This window comes from Chiloscyllium plagiosum, unplaced genomic scaffold (genome assembly GCF_037043375.1).
Source record: "Chiloscyllium plagiosum isolate Xiang-an unplaced genomic scaffold, Cpla_swu_hap1 HiC_scaffold_53X, whole genome shotgun sequence".
In the NCBI taxonomy this organism is placed as follows: domain Eukaryota; kingdom Metazoa; phylum Chordata; class Chondrichthyes; order Orectolobiformes; family Hemiscylliidae; genus Chiloscyllium; species Chiloscyllium plagiosum.
The window spans coordinates 8114474-8136107 of record NW_028270191.1 but is presented as its reverse complement, the minus strand read 5'-3'; the positions used below and the strand labels follow the sequence as shown (position 1 = coordinate 8136107).

At 45.9% G+C, this 21634-nt stretch overlaps 1 protein-coding gene across 4 annotated transcripts in view; it reads right to left on the bottom strand.

The window, feature by feature from the left end:
- LOC122543389 (rho guanine nucleotide exchange factor 25-like) overlaps positions 1-21634 on the bottom strand; it is a 373207-nt gene that overhangs the window by 213764 nt on the left and 137809 nt on the right. The window contains exon 1 of one of the 4 annotated variants that reach the window (XM_043682074.2): positions 11419-11644. The exons of the other annotated variants lie outside the window; for them this stretch is intronic. Coding sequence (XP_043538009.1) covers positions 11419-11509 — 91 coding nt within the window. The 5' untranslated portion in view covers positions 11510-11644. Of the gene's footprint in view, positions 1-11418; positions 11645-21634 lie in introns of those variants that run through there. 4 annotated transcript variants of the gene reach the window in all.

Genomic DNA, 21634 nt, shown 5'->3' with positions numbered 1-21634 from the left:
TCTACCCTTTCATCTCCTATTAACCTCAGTCTCAAATCTGAACATACATGGCTCTCCAGAATAGAGGATTCCAAAGATCCACAACCTTTAGAGTCAAGACATTTCACTCACTATCAGTCTTAAATGATCAATCCCTTATCCCAAGACTTGATGACTCCTAATTTTCAATTCCCCAGCTTAGGGAAACAAAGTCTCAGACTCTAACTTGCTAAAACATTTAAGAATTTCATATATATCAGTGAGATCACCTCTCATTCTTCAAAACTCCAGAGATTATTCAACTCAACCTCTTCTCACAGGGCTAGCTCCTTACTTCAGGAATAAATCTCATGAATTCACAATTTACTTCCTCCAAAGCAGACAGCAAGGAGGCCAAATCTGTACACGGTACTCCAGGTGTGGTTTCAGCAAAGGCCTATGTAAGTGCAGTAAGACATCAGAAGAACAAGGACAAGCAATTGTCTAGTGGCATTATCACTGGACTGTGAATCCAGAGTAATGTTCTGGGGCCCCAGGTTCAAATCCTGCCATGGCAGATGGTGGAATTTCAATTCATTAAAAACTGGAATTAAGAATCTGATGATGACCATGAATCCATTTCCAATTGTTGGGGAAAAACCTATCTGGTTCACTAACGTCCTTTAGGGAAGGAAACTGCTGTCATTACCTGGTCTGGCCCAACATGTGACTCCAGACCCACAGCCAATGCGGTTGACTCTTAACTGCCCCCTGGGCAATTAGGGATGGGCATTAAATGGTGGGCCTAGCCAGCAACACCCTCATCCTGTGAATGAATTAAAAAAAGGAATGACAGATGTAGCTGGGAAAAGACTGTACCAGGGGAGGAAAAACAAAAGTCAAGGTAGAAAGAAATAATTTCAGTGGAGCAGAAAAGGTGGACCAGGACAGGCCTGTTTGTGGATTTTGGGAAGAAGGTAGATTAGATTTTTTAGATTAGATTACATTACAGTGTGGAAACAGGCCCTTCGGCCCAACAAGTCCACACCGACCCGCCGAAGCGCAACCCACCCATATCCCTACATTTACCCCTTACCTAACACTACGGGCAATTTAGCATGGCCAATTCACCTGACCTGCATATCTTTGGACTGTGGGAGGAAACCGGAGCACCCGGAGGAAACCCACGCAGACACGGGGAGAACATGCAAACTCCACACAGTCAGTCGCCTGAGGCGGGAATTGAACCCGGGTCTCTGGTGCTGTGAGGCAGCAGTGCTAACCACTGTGCCACCGTGGTTAGGATAGGAGAGGGCTGTGTGGGGTTGGGGACTCTATGAGGCAGGGAGCTATAGAGGGGAGATCTTCAGAGGTCAGTGACAGTCCTTGATGTTCAGGGAAAGATGGCAGGAGGTGTCTGAGAGTTGGCACTGCCTCCAACTCTTCTCAGCAGCTTTGATAACAAGATCAGGTTTGGACCCGAGGATTCACAGGCAGTCAGGTTCATGTGGTTGAGGGGAGAGATGAAAATTACCAATAATATGCTGAAGCTCTCAATCAAAAGGCGGAGAGCAGGTAGGGGTCTATGTGGAAGGTGGACAACTAGAGATAGGTGAAAGCGTTTGCTGAATGGGAGAAGATTTTCTGATCAAGGATGCGAGGACAGAGAAATAAACGAGGGGAAAGAAAGAGAGTACAACACCAAGGTGAGTTCAAAATTCATTGAAGGGAAGGCCTCCACTTCTGAAGAAGAGTCATACCGGACTTGAAACATTAAGTCTGTTTCTCTCTCCACAGATTTTGCCAGAACCTGCTGAGTTGCCCCAGCACCTTCTCTTTTTTCTTGATATTTCAACTTTCTAGTAATAATTTACTTTTGCTCCACATTTCACCCCATTGATTAAACATCAGATTCCTGAGAGGGAATCCATGCCGTTCACCAGATTGCCCATCTTCCCATGCCACAACTTCACTCTCTGCGTGACTGTCATTGGCAATCCCATTGCCTACTCGCAGTGTGGACTGCATTCCTACAAGGACCCTGATTCAAATTCAAATAACACCATGCAAGCTGATTGAAACAGAAAGGGAAGTAGGGGTGCCAACTTTGGATGGTCATATTGCTCACATGACCTCCCACCTCAAACAAAACAAACAACTTTATCACCCAATCGCCAACATTTTTAACACAATGGCACAAAAATGCTCAATGCTTACAAGATTACAATTTCTTCAACAATCGTATGGTTTCTGTTCCCCAATAGTGCTCACAACAGATCGTTGAAGGTGGCAGGATGGGTGGAGAGAGCAGTTAATAAAACACAGTGTCCTCAGCTTTATTAATAGAGTACAAAAGCAGAGAGGTGATGTTGGACTTGCACAAGACACTTGTTCAACCTCAGCTATGGTGCCACATTATAGGGACGATGTGGTTGCATTAGGGAGAGACAGAGCAGATGGGATATACAAAAATGGTTCCAGGGATGAGAAGCCTCAGCAGTGAGGATAGATTGAAGAAATTAAGACGGTCCTCCCTGGAGAGAAAGGCTGACAGGGAGATCTGATAGAGGTTTCCAAATCATGAGTAGGCTGGATAGAGTAGATCGGGAGAAACTGGTCTCACTTGTGACAGAAACAAGAATGAGAGGGGCGTAGATTTAAAGTGATGTGTGAATGAAGCAAGGGGGATGTGAGAAAAACCATTTTCACCCAGCGAGTAGTTAGTGTCTAGAATGCACTACCTGGAAACGTACTGGAAGCAAGTTCAATTGAGGCATTCAAGAGGGTCATTGGATGGTTATTTGGATAGAAATGGCATGCTGGGATATGGGTAGATTGGCACTAGGGGATTGAACTAGTGCAAGCACAATGGCCTCCTTTTGCTCTGTAATCATTCTGCGCTTAATTCTGGGACTCCAGGACCATTGTAGAAGGTCGGTGACCTGAATCAGAATATTACCTGGCTAAAGTGGCTTTGTGAAGCTGCAAGCAGGACTGAGTGACCTCTGAACTGGAAATGAGAGTGGGTCACTGTCAGCGGCTTCTGGAGGAGCTAAGGGTGGTTGATAGACACATCTTCCCAAATGCAAAGCTGCCGCTCACACTTTCTTTTGAAGTCCCTTTCCTTCGATTTTTCCACATAGAGTCATAGAGATGTACAGCATGGAAACAGACCCTTCAGTCAAACTCATCCATGCCGACCAGATATCCCAACCTAATCTAGTCTCACCTGCCAACACCCGGCCCATATCCCTCCAAACCCTTCCTATTCATATACCCATCCAAATGCCTCTTAAATGTTGCATCAACCCAAAGAAATGGGCTACTGGGACGATATTCATGACGGAGATGACAAGATACCGGACTGCTCGGCCACATTTGCCTTCCCACCACAGCCCTCAGGCTCCTTCACCGTTAGCTGTACTTGGTAATGCTGCAATTTTTCATCTCATTTTCTTTTAAAAATGTCAGTTTTTTAAAAATTCTTTTACACATGTGGCCTTCACTCAGCATCTATTGCCCGTCACTAGTTGTTCCCTTGAGAAGGTGGGGGTGAGCTGCCTTCTTGAACCGCTGCAGTCCGTGTGCTGTGGGTTGACCCACAATGCCCTGAGGGAGGGAATTCCAGGATTTTGACCCAGTGACACTGAAGGAACGGGATATATTTCCAAGTCAGGATGGTGTGGGGCTTGGAGGGGAACTTGTGGGCCTGGTGTTCCCTTGTCCTTCTAGATGGAAGTGAATCATGGGTTCGGAAGGTGCTATCTGAGGATCTTTGATGAACTTCTGCAGTGCTGCTACTGAGTGTCAGTGGGGGAGGGAGTGGATGCTTGTGGTTGTGCTGCCAATCAAGCACTGACGATATTCCCCTGCATATGCTGCCTTTCTCCTCCTTGATGGTCAGCATGTGGGTTTGGAAGGTGCTGTCTCATGAGCTTTGGTGAGTTGCTGCAGGGCATTTCTTTGGGAACTGGAATCTATACATGAATACAGGAGGCTATCTGACACCAAAAAGAGAGCACAGACACATCCACTTCACCTCACCCCAAACCATGAAATTTCTTTCCTCATTCTTCACATTTTCCAGAATACCTTCCAAATCACCCTTCCTGCCCTGTGCAAACTCAGGATCTGAAACCCATTCTGTCAGGATGATCAATTAATTCCTCTGCTTCCGTGACTTCCAATCTGTGGAATGCCTTGCCTCACCCGGTTTTCCGTCCATCTCATGATCAAAAGCTTGGAAAAGCCACATTTGGTAACACTATTGTGTATTTGACATCTCAGAGATAAGAGTCATACAGCATGGAAACAGACCCACTGGTCCAACTCATCAACGTCGACCAGATAGCCTAACCTAATCTAGTCCCATTTCCCAGCATTTGGCCCATATCCCTCCAAACCCTTCCTATTCATATACCCATCCAGATGCCTTTAAATGTTGTAATTGTACCAGCCTCCACAATTTCCTCTGGCAGCTCATTCCATATACACGCACCACCCTCTGTGTGAAAACGTTGCCCCTCAGGTCCCTTTTAAATCTTTCCCCTCTCACCTTACACCTATGCCCTCAAGTTTTGGATTCCCCTACCTTGGGGAAAAGGCTTTGGCTATTTACCCTATCCATGCCCCTCATGATTTTATAAACCTTTATAACGTCACCCCTCAGTCTCCAACCCTCCAGGGAAAACAGCTCCAGCCTTTCCCTGGAGCTCTGCTTTGAACCGGGCAATAGAACTTTGCAATCGCCTATTCTGTTCGACCCTGTTGCTTATTCACAAAAGGTAGACATGATAGCTTATCAGTGACACTTTAAGTTTCGCCAACTTTACGTAAGTGCAGGCTTATTAATGTGTAATTTAGTCACAAAGGACAGGATCGCTGTTTTATGCAAGTGTGCAGAAAGACCCTGACGTCCTCCATTTGCACGCAGCTGCCTTCCATCTGTCGAGTCCAAGTTCTCAACAAAATGCAGGTGAAAGCTGTGGGCACCCTGGTCAGCAGATTCCGGAGTTCATCCCAGTGTGATGTTTAGACTGGTTGGCTCACGTGCTCAGCAGCTAGCCTGGAAAATTTCCAGAAGGTAAATCTGGGGCAAGAGTCCTGTTGTGTTGTTTTCTTCTTGTGCCACATGGAATCACATTGCACAGAAACAGTCTATTCAGCCTGAATGCGCATACTGGTGTCTATGATCCACAGCAGGCTCTTTTCACTCCTCTTCACCTCACTTTCTTGGCAAAATCTTTGCTTCCTTTCTTCCTCACATGCAAATAATAATGCAAAAGACGAAGAGTTGGCTTTCAAATAGTGCCACGGGATATTTTATATAAAACTGGGAGGGAACACAAGGCCTCAATTTAATATCGCACCCGCAACCATCTCTTAACAGTACGGGACTCCCTCAATACTTTTGTTCATCTTTCTCGGGCTCTCATATTGTGCCAACTCAATAAAGGCCAATTCTGCAAGAGCCTTCTGGTCTCTTCACTCATCACATGCCACGCACCCAACTCTGCCCTATGGTTGTGGAGAGTGACCAATTGAATAACCTACTGAATTCAATGGCCCTCTCAGTTTCTTTGATGCCCCTCCCGCCCCTGGCTGCCATGCAGAGTTGAAGCAATAGGCTTTGCGCCTATTTTGTGCCACCATTTTTGTCCATTACTTAATGATGGCAGGTACTCCATCAAGTAATGGACTTGGCAAAATTGGGCAAACCCAATCCAACTCTCTCCCCCTCCAAACTGTGGCAGACTCCATGTGGCACATCCTCGCACATCTCTGCTGGGACTGGCGCCTCAGGATAAGTGGCATGATCTATTGCCTGGTGTCACTGCCAACCTTACTGGCCCTGATATTCTGAGGCTGCCAAGGAGTCTTAACCCATGGCTCTGCATGTCCAAAATCTGGGTACATGACTTTGCCCAATATCATATGTGATCTGAGCAAAGAGGGGTGAGCATCATTGGTTGGAGTTACCTACAACTGTGCCAGCAATGCATTGGAAAACTTAAAGGGGCAGTGCTGGAATGGAAAACAACCTGACATTACAGCAGTGACTACACCTCAAATTAAATATTGACTGAAAAATGGTTGGAGTATTTGGAGATCATGAAGGTTGTTGTATGAATGCAAAGTGAAAGATTATCAGGGCATGAATTTTCCCATAATGCTTCTGTGTGGAGGTGTCCTTATTGAAACATCCAAGATTCCCTGGGGGAGGTGTGGAGAGATTGTTTCCCCTTTTGGGAGTCTAGGACCAGAGGGTACAATCTCAGAAAAAGGGGTTGTCCATTGCAGACAGAGATGAGGAGGAATTTCTTCTCTCAGAGGGGAGTAAATCTGTGGAATTCTTTCCCACAGAGGGCTGTAGGGGCTGGGTCAGTAAGTATATTCAAGGCTGAGACAGAGAGATTTTTAATCAGGAAGGAAATCGAGGGGTGATGGGGAAAAGGGAGGAAAGTGGACGTGAGGATGATCAGATCAGTTATGACCTCATTGAATGGCGGAGTACACTCGATGGACTGAATGGCCTCCTTCTGCTCCTACCTCTTATGAACTTAACCTGTTAGGTGCCACCCCACTGCCATCAAGAAAATTGCCCCGATTGCCCTTCAGTTGGCTCACTAAGAGCTGGCAGCCAAACGAGGATCAGTATCTTGGCCCATCCCGGGCCTCCATACTGGAGACCTTGATAGAGCGTCTGGATCTTGAAGTCTGCTGGGTGAGGCCCACTCCTCGGGGGATCCAGCTAAGAGAAGTTAATTATTTTTTATATTATTTTCACAAAGTGGAAGTTGCAAGAAGCAGAGGCAAAGGCAGACGACGGGTGGCTTTCAGAAGCCAACCACCTTTGCCCACTCTGTATGCCTCTGATTGCAACCCAGATTTGGGCAATTGAAAGCCTCCGCCCACCGCAACCCAAGCTGGCAGGCAGGTCACCATGGTTTCCCAGTAGAGATTCTAGCCACCTTCTTTCTTGCCCTCTGGAGAGGCAGGTAATCAGGAAGGTGGCTAGCTGAAGCCCCTAAGTTGCCACTAACTGATGATGAAATGGCTTGAATAGCTAGTCAGTGAAGCAAGTCACCCAAGCATCTCCTCACTATCTCCAGGGCCCACTCACCAAATTCCCCTACTAACCAGCTCGCTCACCAGCTCCACTGAGGGGAAAACTGCCCCCATAGAGTTCTCTCAAAATGTTCTTCTCTCAAAATGTTCTTTGGTGCAGGGGTGAAGGGTTTTTTATTCATTCACAGGAGTCGCTGGCTAGGCCAGCATCTGTTGTCCAGAGGGCAAACAAGAGTCAATTACACTGGCTGTGAGTTGGAGTCACATGTTAGCCAGACTAGGTAAGGATAGCAGTTTCCTTCCCTAAAGGAGAGTGAACCAAATGGGTTTTTCCAAGAATTGTTGGAATATTTATTCCTCAACAATGATACACAAAAACAACCGGATGATTTACTCATGATCACATTGCTGGTTGTGGGAGCTTGCTATGCACAAAATTGCCTGCTGCCTGTCTTACGTTGGTAGGGACTATGGATCTAATTGGCTGTAGGGCACTTTAACACAAATTGCGTTCATGAAAGGCACTATGGAAATGCAAGCTTTAGGTTCTTTCCTTCAGTGCTGTCCTGAGCACTGTGACCTTGGGTGAAGAAGCCAGTATGCTTCCTTTGGATGCAAGCCACCAACTTAGGTTTATTTAATGCCCTCCTTATAGATCCTGGCTCGTCATGATCCAGTAGAGGGGGTTGGGGCAAAGAGGTGTGCAGGCAGTCAACTGGAAGTATATGACTGAATTCTGCGACAGGACAGGCTGTCATTTTGTGACGCTGAGGCCTGAATTCCAGCTCAAAGCTGAACGCAAAAAAAGATCTCGTACTTAGAACTTTTAGTTAGTTGGACAATTTCACTAAATCTGTGGGAAGAGCATATCTGTAGCATTGAAATTCTGATCAAGGAGGTGAAATGTCAGATGCTCAGCTGAGGTGGCACTTAACAGGCGAGGACTCATGGCGGAGGTTGGGGAGTGAACTGGATATTTCCTTATCTTTTGTCTGTTTTTTATATTTCTGCTACTGTGTGTAATCCTGTCTTTTGTATTCTAAGGTGGCGCCAGAGAATGGCAACTTTGTACACTTTTCACTGTACTCAAGGACACATGACAATAAAATCTAAATCTCACAGCTGGCATCACATGCAAACATCAATCAGCAGTGCAAACATCAATCAACAACAACTTTGCATTTATGTAGTGACCTTAATGTGGTAAAATGTCCCAAGGTCCCTCACAATACCAGATCAGAATTGGCCACTGAAGGGGACAATGTGGCAAGCCTTGGACAAAAAGCTGGGTTTCAGGCAGTGACAAAAAGGAGGGAGAGGTGCCCAGGTTTACAGAGGGAATTCCAGAGTTTGGGGTCTAGGCAACTGAAGTCTCGGCCAGCGATGGTGAAACGATTCAAATCAAGGATGCGAAAGAAGCCACAGAAACATGGAAAACATGTGCAGGAGTAGGCCATGCAGCCCCTCATTCAGTGTGATCATGTCCGATCATCGAGCTCAGTACCCTAGTCCCGCCCTCCCCCCATACCCTTTGATCCCTTTAGCCACAAGAACTGTAACTAACTTCTTCTTGAACACACACACACACACAATATTTTGGCCGTAGCCAGTTTCTGTGTAAATTCTACAGGGTCCCCACACTCTGGGTGAAGACATTTCTCTTCATCTCAGTCCTAAAACATTTACCCCATATCCTTAAACCATGACCTCGGCTTCTGAACTCCTCCACTAATGGGAACATCCTCCCTGCATTGACCTTGTCTAATCTGGTTAGAATTTTATAAGTTTCAATGAGATTCCACCCTCATTCCTCTAAAGTCCAGGGAGTATAGTCCTAACCGATCCAGTCTCTCTTCATACGACAGTCCTGCCATGCCAGGAATCAGTCTGGGAAACCTTTGCTGTACTCCCTCCATCACCAGAACATCCTTCCTCAGATAAGGAGACCCAAACTGCACACAATACTCCAGGTGTGGTCTCACCAAGGCCAATTCAAGAACTGCAGAGGTCTTGGAAGGTTGTAGGGCTGGAGGGGATGACTGAGATTGAGAGGAGCAAGGCCATGGAAGGATTGAAAAACAACAATGTGAAGTCAAAAAAAAATCGAGGAGAGGATGCTAATGAGCACTATGCTGAAGGTTGAATAGGGTCTAAGGTGTAGGTACCGAGGTTGGATGAGCTCAGGAACGTGGAGGCAGGCAATCTTGTTTCAGCTTGGCTGACGGGACACAAGGGGTAAAGTTCATCTGGGAAGTGGGTCAGGACAGGCACAAATGAATCATCTTGCACTCGGTCAACTTAAATGTCAATAGGAAATCACACAGAATGCCAAACGTGGGAATGGTCATTGCTTGTTTGGCACTGCCATCCATGATGGATTGCAATCCTGTTTACGTGTCTTCACACAGCAGCAATATCAGGACCTGGACTTGATGGAGCGAGGGGTGAAAGACACCACAGGCCAAATTCCTCACCCACCACTACCTTGTTGCCCATTAAAGGGGCAAGGCTTTTCACTTTACTGAGAGCCCAACCCTGTACCTTTCAGATGTCCATTGCAATCATGCTGCTCAAAGACAGAGGAGGCACGATGCTCTCTAGCAGAGGATGCACGATGCTCACCAGCGGAGGAAGCACGATGCTCACTAGTGGAGGATGCACAATGCTCACCAGCGGAGGAGGCACGATACTCACTAGTGGAGGCACGTCACTGAGGCAGACAGGCCAACCTCAGGCCCTCCTTCAACTAAACAATCGCATTAAGCCCAAGGGAAGACAAATGCTAATGCCTATCTGACCTCTATAGCCCCTCCCCTAACACAGAAGCTGGCTCGCATCACTTTAAATTAATAAGCAATCCAATTTCTCGTTGAGCTGGCGGGTGACAGGTTGGGGGATACAGGGCATTGGGTTAAAGATCCAGGCATGAGTCACATAACCTTGCACTGGGTAGAGAGTTTAATTTGGGCGTCGTGAGCTGAAACGGCCAGTGATAAAAAGAGATACTGAGACAGAATTTCACTCTGTCAGGATATTTGTGTGAAGGGACTGAACATTTCAGAGCTGTTGCTTCATATCATAGAGAATAAGTGGAATACTTTCGGGTCAATGGGCAATCTTTTTGTGTGCTCTGATTTGTGGAGGAGACTGACTTTAATCACATAAAGCTTCGTTGACTTTGACACTTGAAGCCTTGGCAGTTTTTTTTGTTAACCCCGTCCTGGCCTAACTACTTTATCTTGATTTTCCTTCATTCCAGACACCCGTCCATCCAAGATTTTTTTGTAATCTCTGGAGTGCTCGGCATTATTCCACAGCCTAGGCATGTAAAGGAAAAGGAGACCATTGCAGGATATCCTTATGGTTCAGATTATGAAGGACTTTGCTTTTTTTCTCTCTTGTGCTTTTGAAAGATGAGCAGGCCAACGGGAAACAAGTAGGGGAAGGGAAGTAAATCAAATGGTTCTTTTGAAAGGTCACAGGGGTTCTGCCAGAGCCCTAGGTGATTCACACTGCTTCCTCCTGTGCCCTTTCTCTCCCCACCACTGTGTACCCCTTGGCACTTTCCTAATTCCAATGCACACATCCCACCATCAACCCGCCAACTCTCAGTCCTCTGCTTGTGACCAGCTGACCCAGGCACTGAGCGGGCATTGAAGCTGGCACCTTCCTGGGTTTCCTGGCCAGCCTTCACAGCATTGTACAGCCCAGGAGGAGGCCATTCATCCCATCAAACTGATGCCAGATATCCAATTATTCTCCTTATACTTTGCCCATTGAGCTGTGAATGCTTTCAAAACACACAACAAACACACAACACAATAAGTTTTATATCCAACCTGAATATCAGCAAGTCAAAGTGAAAAAAGTGCATTCTGGAAAGCAGAGAACATCTCATTTACACCTGGAGCCAACCAAATAAAAATATTTGATTTCATCCATTTACAACTGTGCACAGCCCCATCCTGTCCATGATCACTCTCAAATCTGACCTGATTATTTTGAAGATGCCGAAGTGACCTCATAAGAATTCCTACAGTTTCTCACAGATGGTGATAGGATTGTGCCAGGCAATTCTCTGACAAAGTTGCTATCAGACACAGTACCATAGGCTTGTTGAAAATGGACAAAACAGGTGTGAGGTGAGTCTGCATTTGAAAGCCAGAGAGAAGTCGCAATCATTGCAGTCCAACACACACACACTCTCACTTTTACTGACACAAGCACACACTCACTCGCACACATTCATACTCTCTCTGTCTCACACACACTCACTGAAACAAACTCACTGACACACACACAAACGGATACACACTTTCACTGACACACACACTCACACACACGCGCAGAGAGTCCCACACACAAGATGCCAACAGGGCTAAAGTCACTAACCTCGTACTCTGTAACAACATCTGCACTTTGCCAGGACCTTGCAGAACAAATGCTGGCACGCACAGCCCGGCCGCTGCTGCCCGCCCTTCATGCTGCCTGGTTGGCACGCATGCCAGCCTGCCGTGGAGATCGAAGCACCCTGGCCATATAAGCGGGAGAGACTGGCGGGTTCTGCTGTAAGTCTGAAAACTGCTCACTGCAGAGCAGGCACAGCACATGAAGTAACGGTTCGCTTGACTGGGAGGAGACTGCCTTCACTCTCTCTCTCACTCGCTCTCTCAATCTGTGGCTCTTCCAGCAATCAAGGACCACCCCCTCCCCGGCTCTCTGCAGCACTGACTGCAGATTCTGAGGCCTTGGGAAGGGTTGACAGCACACGAGCTATCTGTACAGCTGGGTAAATGTCCAGAGTAATCTTCAGCCATTTCACAAGCCTGAACTGATATTCACCTCAGAGAAAACTCTTCACTGCAATGGACTGAGGCACAATTCCAGTAGACCTGCCTTTGTGGTGTATATGAAAGTGAGAGAGAGCTTGATGAAAACCAGTATCTGTACGAAATAGTCTAAAAATGGAAAGTGTGTTAAACAGATTCAACTTAACCCACTGAGGGGGTTATCCAGCAGGATTTTCATGATCCCCTGCTTATATTTTGTTTTAAACAGCCAGGGCTAAAAGCTCCTAGAACTGTCACATACCTCTTGTTTTGCCTGTATGCCTTTCTGGAACCCAGGCTGTAATATTTCACTGACACCGCCAGAGTCTTAAAAATCAAACTTGAGGGACATTTAAAGGCATACTCCTCTCTTCTTTTTTCCCCTCAGCCTGCAAACAAATAGTTATGGAGGTGGCTGGCTTTAGTTTTGGCTCTCAAGTTGAATTAGAAAGTGTATTGATTGGCCGCTAAACCCATAGACAAAGTACTCAAAAGAGAATTTCCTCAGTGCAAGAAGGTGAGTCGACCCATTGCAAGGTTGTGCAGGGTAGCTGTACCTGAACTTGGCAAACGGAACCATACTGAGTTCAAGCTTTCATCAGTTATATTGACAGGCAAAGCTGGCTGTACAAATAACCAAATAACAGAGGAGTTTAACTGTAAATTCATGCCCAGACCAGGTAAGGAAGGCCGTTTCCTTCCCTAAAGGAAATTAGTGAACCAGATGGGTTTTTCCAACAATCGATGATAATTACCATGGCCATTGTAATTATTAATTACATTACAGATTTGAACCATATCCCAGAGAGTTAACCTGGATTACTCGTCCAATGCCATTACCACAATACCCTGATCTCCCCCCTTGCCCCCCCCCCCCACACACTTCACTGAAAATGACTCTTCCTATTTTTCACAATCTCTTGCTCAGGTTCAAGGTTCAATTTTGCCCAGATTAGGTCCCGAGGAAATTCTACCGACTGCACGGATTGGGGAGGCTCTCCATATAGTAGTTTTTCTTCTTTAACATCCAACAATGATCAGACCTCATGTATGTCAACTCAATGTGGATGTGCTTCATAGAATCCCTACACTGTGGGAGCAGGCCATTTGGCCCATTGAGTCCACATCACCCCTCCAAAGGGCATCCCACCTATATCTATAACCCCACCCTATCCCTGTAACCCTGCATTTTCCATGGCCAATTCACCTAGCCTGCATATCCCTGAACACTATGAGCAATTTAGCATGGCCAATCCACCCTAACCTGCACATCTTTGGACTGTGGGAGGAAACCAGAGCACCCAGAGGAAACCCATGTAGACACAGGGAGATTGTCTGTGTGGAGTTTGCAGAGTCACCTGAGAGTAGAAATGAACCCAGGTCCCTGGTGCTGTGAGGCAGCAGTGCTAACCACTGAACCACCATGCCACCCCATCAGTCTGGTTTGAGCTTTGAGTCATTTTCAGTGAAGTGTGTGTGTGTGCGCGCGCGTGTGCGATCAGGGTATTGTGTGTGTGCGTGTGCGTTCCGGGGGGAGGGTGGAGATCAGGGTATTGTGGTAATGGCATTGGACGAGCAATCCAGGCTAACTCTCTGGGGCATGGTTCAAATCTGTAATGTAATAAATAAAATCTGACATAGAAAGCTAGTCTCAGTGATGGAGTGGCCATGGTAACTATCATCAATTGTTGGAAAAACCCACCTGGTTCACAAATTTCTTTAAGGGAAGGAAACGGCCTTCCTTACCTGGTCTGGACTACACGTGACTGCAGACCCACAGCCAATGCAGTTGACTCTTAACTGCCCTTGGAAATGGCCTACCAGCCACTCAGTTTGGGAACAATCAAGAATGGGGAACATGCCCACAACACCATTAAAGAATAAAAGTACTCATTATTCAAAATTCTAACTTTTGGTGATACATCCATTTTCAGCTGTATCAATATGTCAGCACCTAGTTTTCATTGTCTTTACCATTGCTGAAAAAGGGCATATTTTGTCAAAGGTTTTCAGTTTGTAGGCCATACATCCCAAAGATTATCAGACCATACCAAGCAGCATATACATTTGGTTGTTCGCAACAAGCAATTCATAGACTGTAGACAGAATACAAAACCAGGCTTGCGGAACCCACAACACCAAATTCAACATAAGGCATGATTCCATGATTGGACATTTGCTAAATTATTCCAAGTGTGTGAAGAATTAAGTTGGGACCCATTTTACGACTGTCAGTGGGGCTTCCACCATGGTGTACCTCCGTGTGTTGAAGGTGACATATACAGCATGTACACGCACTGTGCTCCTTTCAACTCAACAAAATAAGTAACAGCCATTCTTTGATTCATTTCTCAAGGTTTAAAATTTAAACAAAGCCTGGAGGTTAACTGTCAGTAATCATTAACTGGTGCATTCTCTTCAGCAACACCTCAACCAGAGTTCATTTACCAACCAATCAGCACCTTCCTTTCATACAATAGAAGGTTATTCTCCCCAACTCTGGTATTTCTTGCAAAGCATTCAGATGAGCTCAAGGCAAACAACATGGACAAAATGGGTCCATGTTCAGCAATACTCAAGTTCTGTATGACCAAGTAATAATTTAAATTCTCTTTCGTGGAAAGAAAACAATTGTGCTCTATTACATGACCTGATTGCACAGGTTCATAAAGACGTAGAATAGTACAGCACTTAAACAGACCATTCAGCCCATCCAGACTATGGCAGCTCTTTGGAACAGCAATCAAAGAAGGTGCCCATCGAGCTTGTACGCAGCATTCTATCAGGCATGCAATTCACATCTAATAGGTTTTCCCACATGGAACCTCTGGTTCTACCACCAGTTTCTCACTATTTACTCCCTCAAATCCCAACATACTTTAAACACTTTCAATAAATCTCATCTTGGCCTTATTAAGTTTTAGGACCAAGACCAACTAAGTCTTACGTCGATGACCATGGAAAAGAAACTTGGTGGAAATTTGAGGTCTAACCCAACCAGGATGCATTCAGGCAGTTTCGCAGTGCAATTTCTCCACTGAACTCAAAACCTGAAACCTCGATCAAGACCAGCATTCCCTGGCTGGGTAGATGGGTGAAAGAAGAAAGCTGGTAAACAAAAAACAAAGGATGAATTGCAAATCTTAATCAACATGCATGACAGTCCTATGATCAACCACTGTGATACCGTTCTCAAAGTTAAAGGAAGGCAAAGTGTGATGTGCAATTTTCACTGAAATCAAAGAATCATTTAATATAATAGAGACCCTTCAGTCCATCAAGTGTATGTCATGACTCACCATCATCATTGATGATCCCTCACAGACGAGGATGACTCTCTTCCACTTCAGGGTGACTCACTTAGGTCATACAGAACTTAAGCATAGCTGACTGATGCAGCTACCACAAGCTCTGTTACACTTGGGGCAGAAGGTGGTCACGGGAAGGGGTGAGTGGGGCATTGGTGTGGCACCACGCTCCTTTCACCTGGCTTCCGCTTTTTTCCAAGGGCAAGTCTTGAGGCGCTCGACGCCTTCCCGGATGCTCCTCCTCCACTCTGGATGGTCTTGGGCCAGTGATTCCCAGGTGTCGGAGGGAATGCTGCACTTCTCCAGTAAGGCCTTGAGGGGGTCGCCGAAGCAATTCACCTGGGACTTGCCTGCTGTTTCAGAGCTGGCAGTAGAGCACTTGCTTGGGGACCCTCGTGTCGGTCAGGCAGACGACGTGCCGATCAAGAGCAGGTCAGTGCCTCAATGCTGGGGATGTTGGCCTGGTCAAGAACACTGGTGCTGGTGTATTCGCAGGATCTTGCGCAGGCAGGGTTGGTGGGACTGCTCCAGCAACTTGAGGTGCCTGTTGTAGACAGTCCATGTCTCAGAGCCATGTAGAAGGGCAGGAACCACCACAGGTCTGTAAACTACTCCATGTATATTATGACTACACAGTGATACGATGCCTGTGTTGTTGTCAGTGTGGGCAACACTTGGTTATCCCGTGATTCAAGGATGATCTCTGCTCTGGGTCACCTGTTTCTGCTGTGGATCATCAAGTGACTGAAACCAATTCTCCACCTCCAAATCTTTGGACATGCCTCATGAGGCAGTGGGATCCGCAGTGCAGAGTTTGCTTCCTCTCTTTTCCTCCTGTGCTGTTGTTGTGTCACGTCATTAAAAGGTTTTGGCTCAAAGTACAATGCAGCCTGATGGACAAGTTACTGTCATTTAGAACAATAGCAAGCTCTTCCCTTTAGCCTTCAGCTATCTTTGCATCGAAGCTGAGCACTTCATAGATACATAGCTTGCAGATGGCAGCACAGTGGCTCAGTGGTTAGCAATGCTGCCTCACTGGACAAGTGTCCCGGGTTCGATTCCACCATAGGGCAACTGTGTGTGTGGAGTTTGCATGTTCTCCCCGTGTCTGCGTGGGTTTCCTCCGGGTGCTCCAGTTTCCTCCCACAGTCCAAAGATGTGCAGGTCAGGTGAATTGGCCATGGGAAATTGTCCCATTGTGTTCAGGGATATGCAGGTTAGGTGGAATGGTCATACTAAATTGTCCCATAGTGTCCAGGGACGTGCAGGCTTGATGGATTGGCCATGGGAAATTGTTCCATAGTGTCCAGGGATTGCAGGCTAGGTGGGTTAGCCATAGGAAATGCAGGGTTACAGGGGTGGGAGTGGGCTGTTCTTTGAAGGGTCAGTGTGGACTCAATGGGCCAAATGGCCTGCTTCCACACTGTAGGGATTCTATAATTGCAGTGTCATTGTCCAGTCGGCAACAGATTGGCATGCCACACTCAATCAGACAAAAAAACTCACACTGTCCTTGAATATTGCCAAACCAAAACTTAGATATTTCCCAAACACACAAAATAGGAGCAGAAGTAGACCATTCAGTCCATCGAGACAGCACCCCCAATTAAAATAATATTATGGCTGATCAGTTTGCGTTCCATCTAATCTTGATAATCTTTGATTCCCTAATTAACAAGAATCGATCCAATGACCTGAGGCCTTTCTGACGCATAGATCTCCAAAGTTTAAGAGGGGGAAAAAAAGTTCTCTCTCCTAGAAGGATCACCCATAATTTTAAAACAGCTGCCCCTGTAAGTCTGGACTCTCCCACAAAAGGAAACATCCTTTCCATGTCCACCTTCTGCATTTCAATCAACCAATACCCAGTCAGCAAAGTACTCCAGCTCCCAGATATGTTGATGGAGCGGCTCTGGAATATGGTGACCTCTTCCAGACCTTGGCTATCACCTCACTCAAAATACCACCACTGACAAGGAGATCCAACACCGGATCAGCAAAGATCCCCTCCCCCAACACATATAAGTCTACGCTTGCATGAACTGGTAAGGCATTGCAATGGGACTAGTGACTCAGCCTTAAGTAGAAGGAACGTGGAAATCAGCCAGGTTTCCTGTTGCATGTTGTGGTGCAGTGCCTCCTGCTGTAAACGTGTGACTTTTTTTTGTCTAGGGAATGCTTGCATTCCTTTTCATGGAAATGTCTTCGAGAAGGTTCACTTGGCTGATCCCGGGTATAGAGGGACTGTCTTGGGAGAAGAGGCTGAGTAGGTTGAGCCTGTACTCGTTGGAGTTTAGAAGAATGAGAATACATGGTTATTGAAACATACAAGGCACTAGTTGGACCACAACTAGAATACTGTGAACAGTTTGAGATCCCTTATCGAAGGAATCATAGAATCCCAATAGTGTGGAAGCAGGTCATTCAGCCCATCAAGTATACACCAACCCTCTGAAGAGCATTCCACCCAGACCCACCCCCTCACCCTAACCCTGTAATTCTACTTTTCCCATGGCAAATCCACGTAACCAATACACCCCTGGATACGATGGGCAATCTAGCACGGCCAATCCACCCCAACCTGCACAGTTCTGGACTGTGGCAAGAAACCGCAGCACCCAGAGGAAACCCACGCAGACATGGGGAGAATGTACAAACTCCACACAGACAGTAACCCAAGGGTGGAATCAAACCAGGGCCCTTGGTGCTATGAGGTGGCAGTACTAACCACTGAGCCAGCACAGACAGACTGACATTGGAGGCAGCCCAGAGAAGGTCCACTCGGCTGATCCCGGGTATGGAGGGACTGTCCCATGAGGAGAGGTTGAGGAGGTTGGGCCTGGACTCATTGGGGTTTAGAAGAATGAGAGGTGACCTTATTGAAACATCTAAGATTCCCTGGGGGACTTGACTGGGGGGATGTGGAGAGGTTGTTTCCCCTTGTGGGAGAGAGTCTAGGACCAGAGAGTACAATCCCAGAATAAGGGGTCACCCATTGAAGACAGAGATGAGGAGAAATTTCTTCCCTCAGAGGGGAGTGGGTCTGTGTAATTCTTTCCCACAGAGGGCTGTCGGGGCTGGATCAGTGAGTATACTCAAGGCTGAGACAGAGAGATGTTTAATCAGGAAGGGGAATCAAGGGGTTACAGGGAAAAGGCAAGAGAGTGGAGTTGGGAATTATCAGATCAGCCGTGGCCTCATTGAATGACAAAGTACACTCAATGGGCTGAATGGCCTACTGCTGCTCCTACATCTTACGGTTGTCCTAATCGCTGACCAATTAGATTCCCACATTAAGAATACACGGTTATTGTAGGATTAGAAGGCATTTGTCATCAATGAGAGTCAAGAGAGAGGAATGTGGGACAAAATACATTTTAGAGTGAAAAATACTGCCCCTTCAACTGATTACCTTTGTCTCTTTATAGCTTTTACCAGGTTTACAGATGAAGATATACACATCACCTTTTGTATAAACTGTATAAGCTTTCCCATTGAAAATATACACTATCTATTTGTCTCCTTTGGAAGTGTTTATGACTCATTTCCCTTTAGAATGTCAGACAGGAACAAGAGGTGACCAATCAGCCCCTTAAACCCATTCTGCTATTCAATTTGAGTTTGAGCATTCAGTATACTGATACCATCTGTTAGTCTTGGCACCCTAACCCTCAATGCCCTCATCAATCCCTTCACTCAATAATAAACATTCAGTTTCAAAGTTTGCAACTAACCACAACTCTCCAATCAGCCACCACAGCATTTTTGTGGGGGTGGGGTTTAGCACATTCCAAATTTCCACTCCCCTTTGTGTGGTAAGTGCTTCCTGACATCGCCCCTTAATAGACTAATTGGAAAGTTAATGTTAAACCTCCTGGAGCTAGACTCTCCCATCACTGAAAATCACGTTGTTCAGTCTGCCTCTCGAATTCTCAAATCACTTTGAACTACTGAAATCGAGTGGTCTCTTAGTCCCTTCGATTTGTAGGGGGTGCCATGTCTAAAACATCCTTGCGTAGGTCCCATCTGTCATTTTGGGTGAAACGTTAGCAGAGAAAGATTGCCAGCAGCAACTTGCATTTACGTAGCATCTTTCACACAGGGAACAATGTGGCAATACGTCATAGGATTGTTACCAGATAAAATTTAACACTGAACGTAAAGAGATATGATGACAAATGATCAAAATCTCAAAGAGGTAACCTCTAATTAATATCTTTTGAGTGGAGAGGGATAGAGAGGTTTGGGGACGAAATTCTAGAGTTTGAGGCCTGGACAGCTAAAGGCACGGTCACCAAGGGTGGAGCATGGGATGCACAAGAGGCCAGAATCGGAAGTGTGTGGAAATCCTGAAGGGTTGTGGAGCTGGAGGAGGTTACAGAGATGCAAAATATGTACAGCACAGAAACAGGCTGTTCACCTGACAGATTCATGTCAGCATTTATGCGTCTCTTCTTTAAAATCCTTTTCATGTGATGTAGGCATCACTGGCTAGGCCAGCATTTATTCCCCGTCTCGATTTGCCCAGAGGGTAGTTAAGAGTCAACCACACTGCTGAGAGTCTAGAGTCGCGTGTATGCCAGGCCAGGTAAAGATGGCAGTTTCCTTCTCTAAAGGACATTAGTGAACCAGATGGGTTTTTCCAACAATTGCTGAGAATTTCATGGCCATCCGCACTGAGACTAACTTTATATTCCATATTTATTTATTAAATTTAAATACTACCAGCTATCAAAGTGGGATTTGAATCCATGACCGCAGAATATTAGGTTGTGTGTCTGGATTACTAGTCCAGTGACATTAGCAGTACACCTCCTTTCTCCCTTTACTCAGAAAGTTTGACAAACATATCCTTCCATTTCTTTCTCCTTCGTGTCTTTATTGAAAATGCATCAACATGATTCTCAAGCACTCCCTCTGGCTGTGATTTCTACATTTTCCCAACTTTCTGACTAGAGAGATTTCTCTTGAATTCCTCACTAAACATAAAGCCATAAGAAATAGCAATTGGAATAGGCCATTCAGTCCCTCAGGCCTACTCCACCATTCAACAGCATCATAACTGATCCAACATTCCTCACGTCCATTTTGCTGCCCTTTCCTCATAACCTTTGATTCCCCAACTGAACAAAAATCTATCCCCTAGCCATAAATATACACAAGGAATCTGTCCTCACAGATCTCTGTGGCAAGGAGTTCGAAACTCGCTGGGAGAAGAAATTCTTCTACATCTCAGTCTTAAATTGGTGCCCCTTTATTCTGAGACTATGCCCTCTAGTCCTAGACTCTCCCAGGAGGGGAAACATTCTCTCAGTATTTACCCTGTCAAGCCCCTTAAGTATCCAATATGTTACACTGAGATCAGCTCTCATCCTTCTCAACTCCAGTGAGTAGAGTCCCAGCCTGTTTAACCTTTTCTCCCACACCAGGGATCATCCGAGTGAACCTTCTCTGAACTGCCTCCAATGAAATGACATCTTTCCTTATTTAAGGGACCAGAGCTGCTCACAGTGTTCCAGACGTGGTCTCACCAGCACCTTGTACAGTTACAGTAAGACTTCCCTACTCTTACACTCCAACTCCCTTGGAATAAGGGCCAACATTCCCTGAGCCTTCCTGATTCCCTGCTGCCCGTGTGTGCTGCTTTCTGTGTTTCAGGCACAAGTCCCCCAGTTGGTAGAAGACAGATGGAGGTGGAGGATTGTTTTTCGGACTGGAGGCTAGCGAACCATGGGTGTTTCACACGGATCGGTGCTGGGTCCACTTTTGTTTGTCATTTATATAAATGATTTGGATGAGAATATAGGAGGCATGGTCAGTAAGATGATACCAAAATTGGTGGCATCATGGACAGTGAAGAAGATTATCTGAGATTACAAAAAGATCGTAATCAATTGGGTCAACAGACTGAGGAGTAGCAGATGTGAGCTTATTTTGAGTAAGTGCGAGGTACTGCATTTTGGTAAAACAAACAACAAGACTTATACAGTTAATGGTAGGGCCTTGGGTAGTGTTGTAGAACAGAGAGACCGAGGGGTGCAGGTACATAATTCTTTGAAGTTTGAGTCACAGATGTTTAGCATGCTTGCCTTCACTGCTCAGACCTTTGAGTGTAGGAGTTGGGAAGTCACGTTGAGGCTGTACAGGACATTGGTAAGGCCTCTTCTGGAGTACTGTATTCAATTCTCGTCTCCCTGTTATAGGAAGGAAATTATTAAACTGGAGAAGGTTCAGAAGAAATTTACCAGGATGTTGCCGGAAATGGAAGGGTCGAGAGACAAAAATAGACTGGAAAAGCTGGGACATTTTTCTTTGAATTGTAGGAGGTTGAGGGGTGATTCTTGCTTACAGTCACTTCCTTTCTCCAAGTCATTAATAGACATAGCAAGCAGTTGCAGTCCTTGCACTAATCCCTGTGGAACCCCGGGTCACGGGTTACCAACCTGAAAAAGAACCCCTCGATGTTTCCTA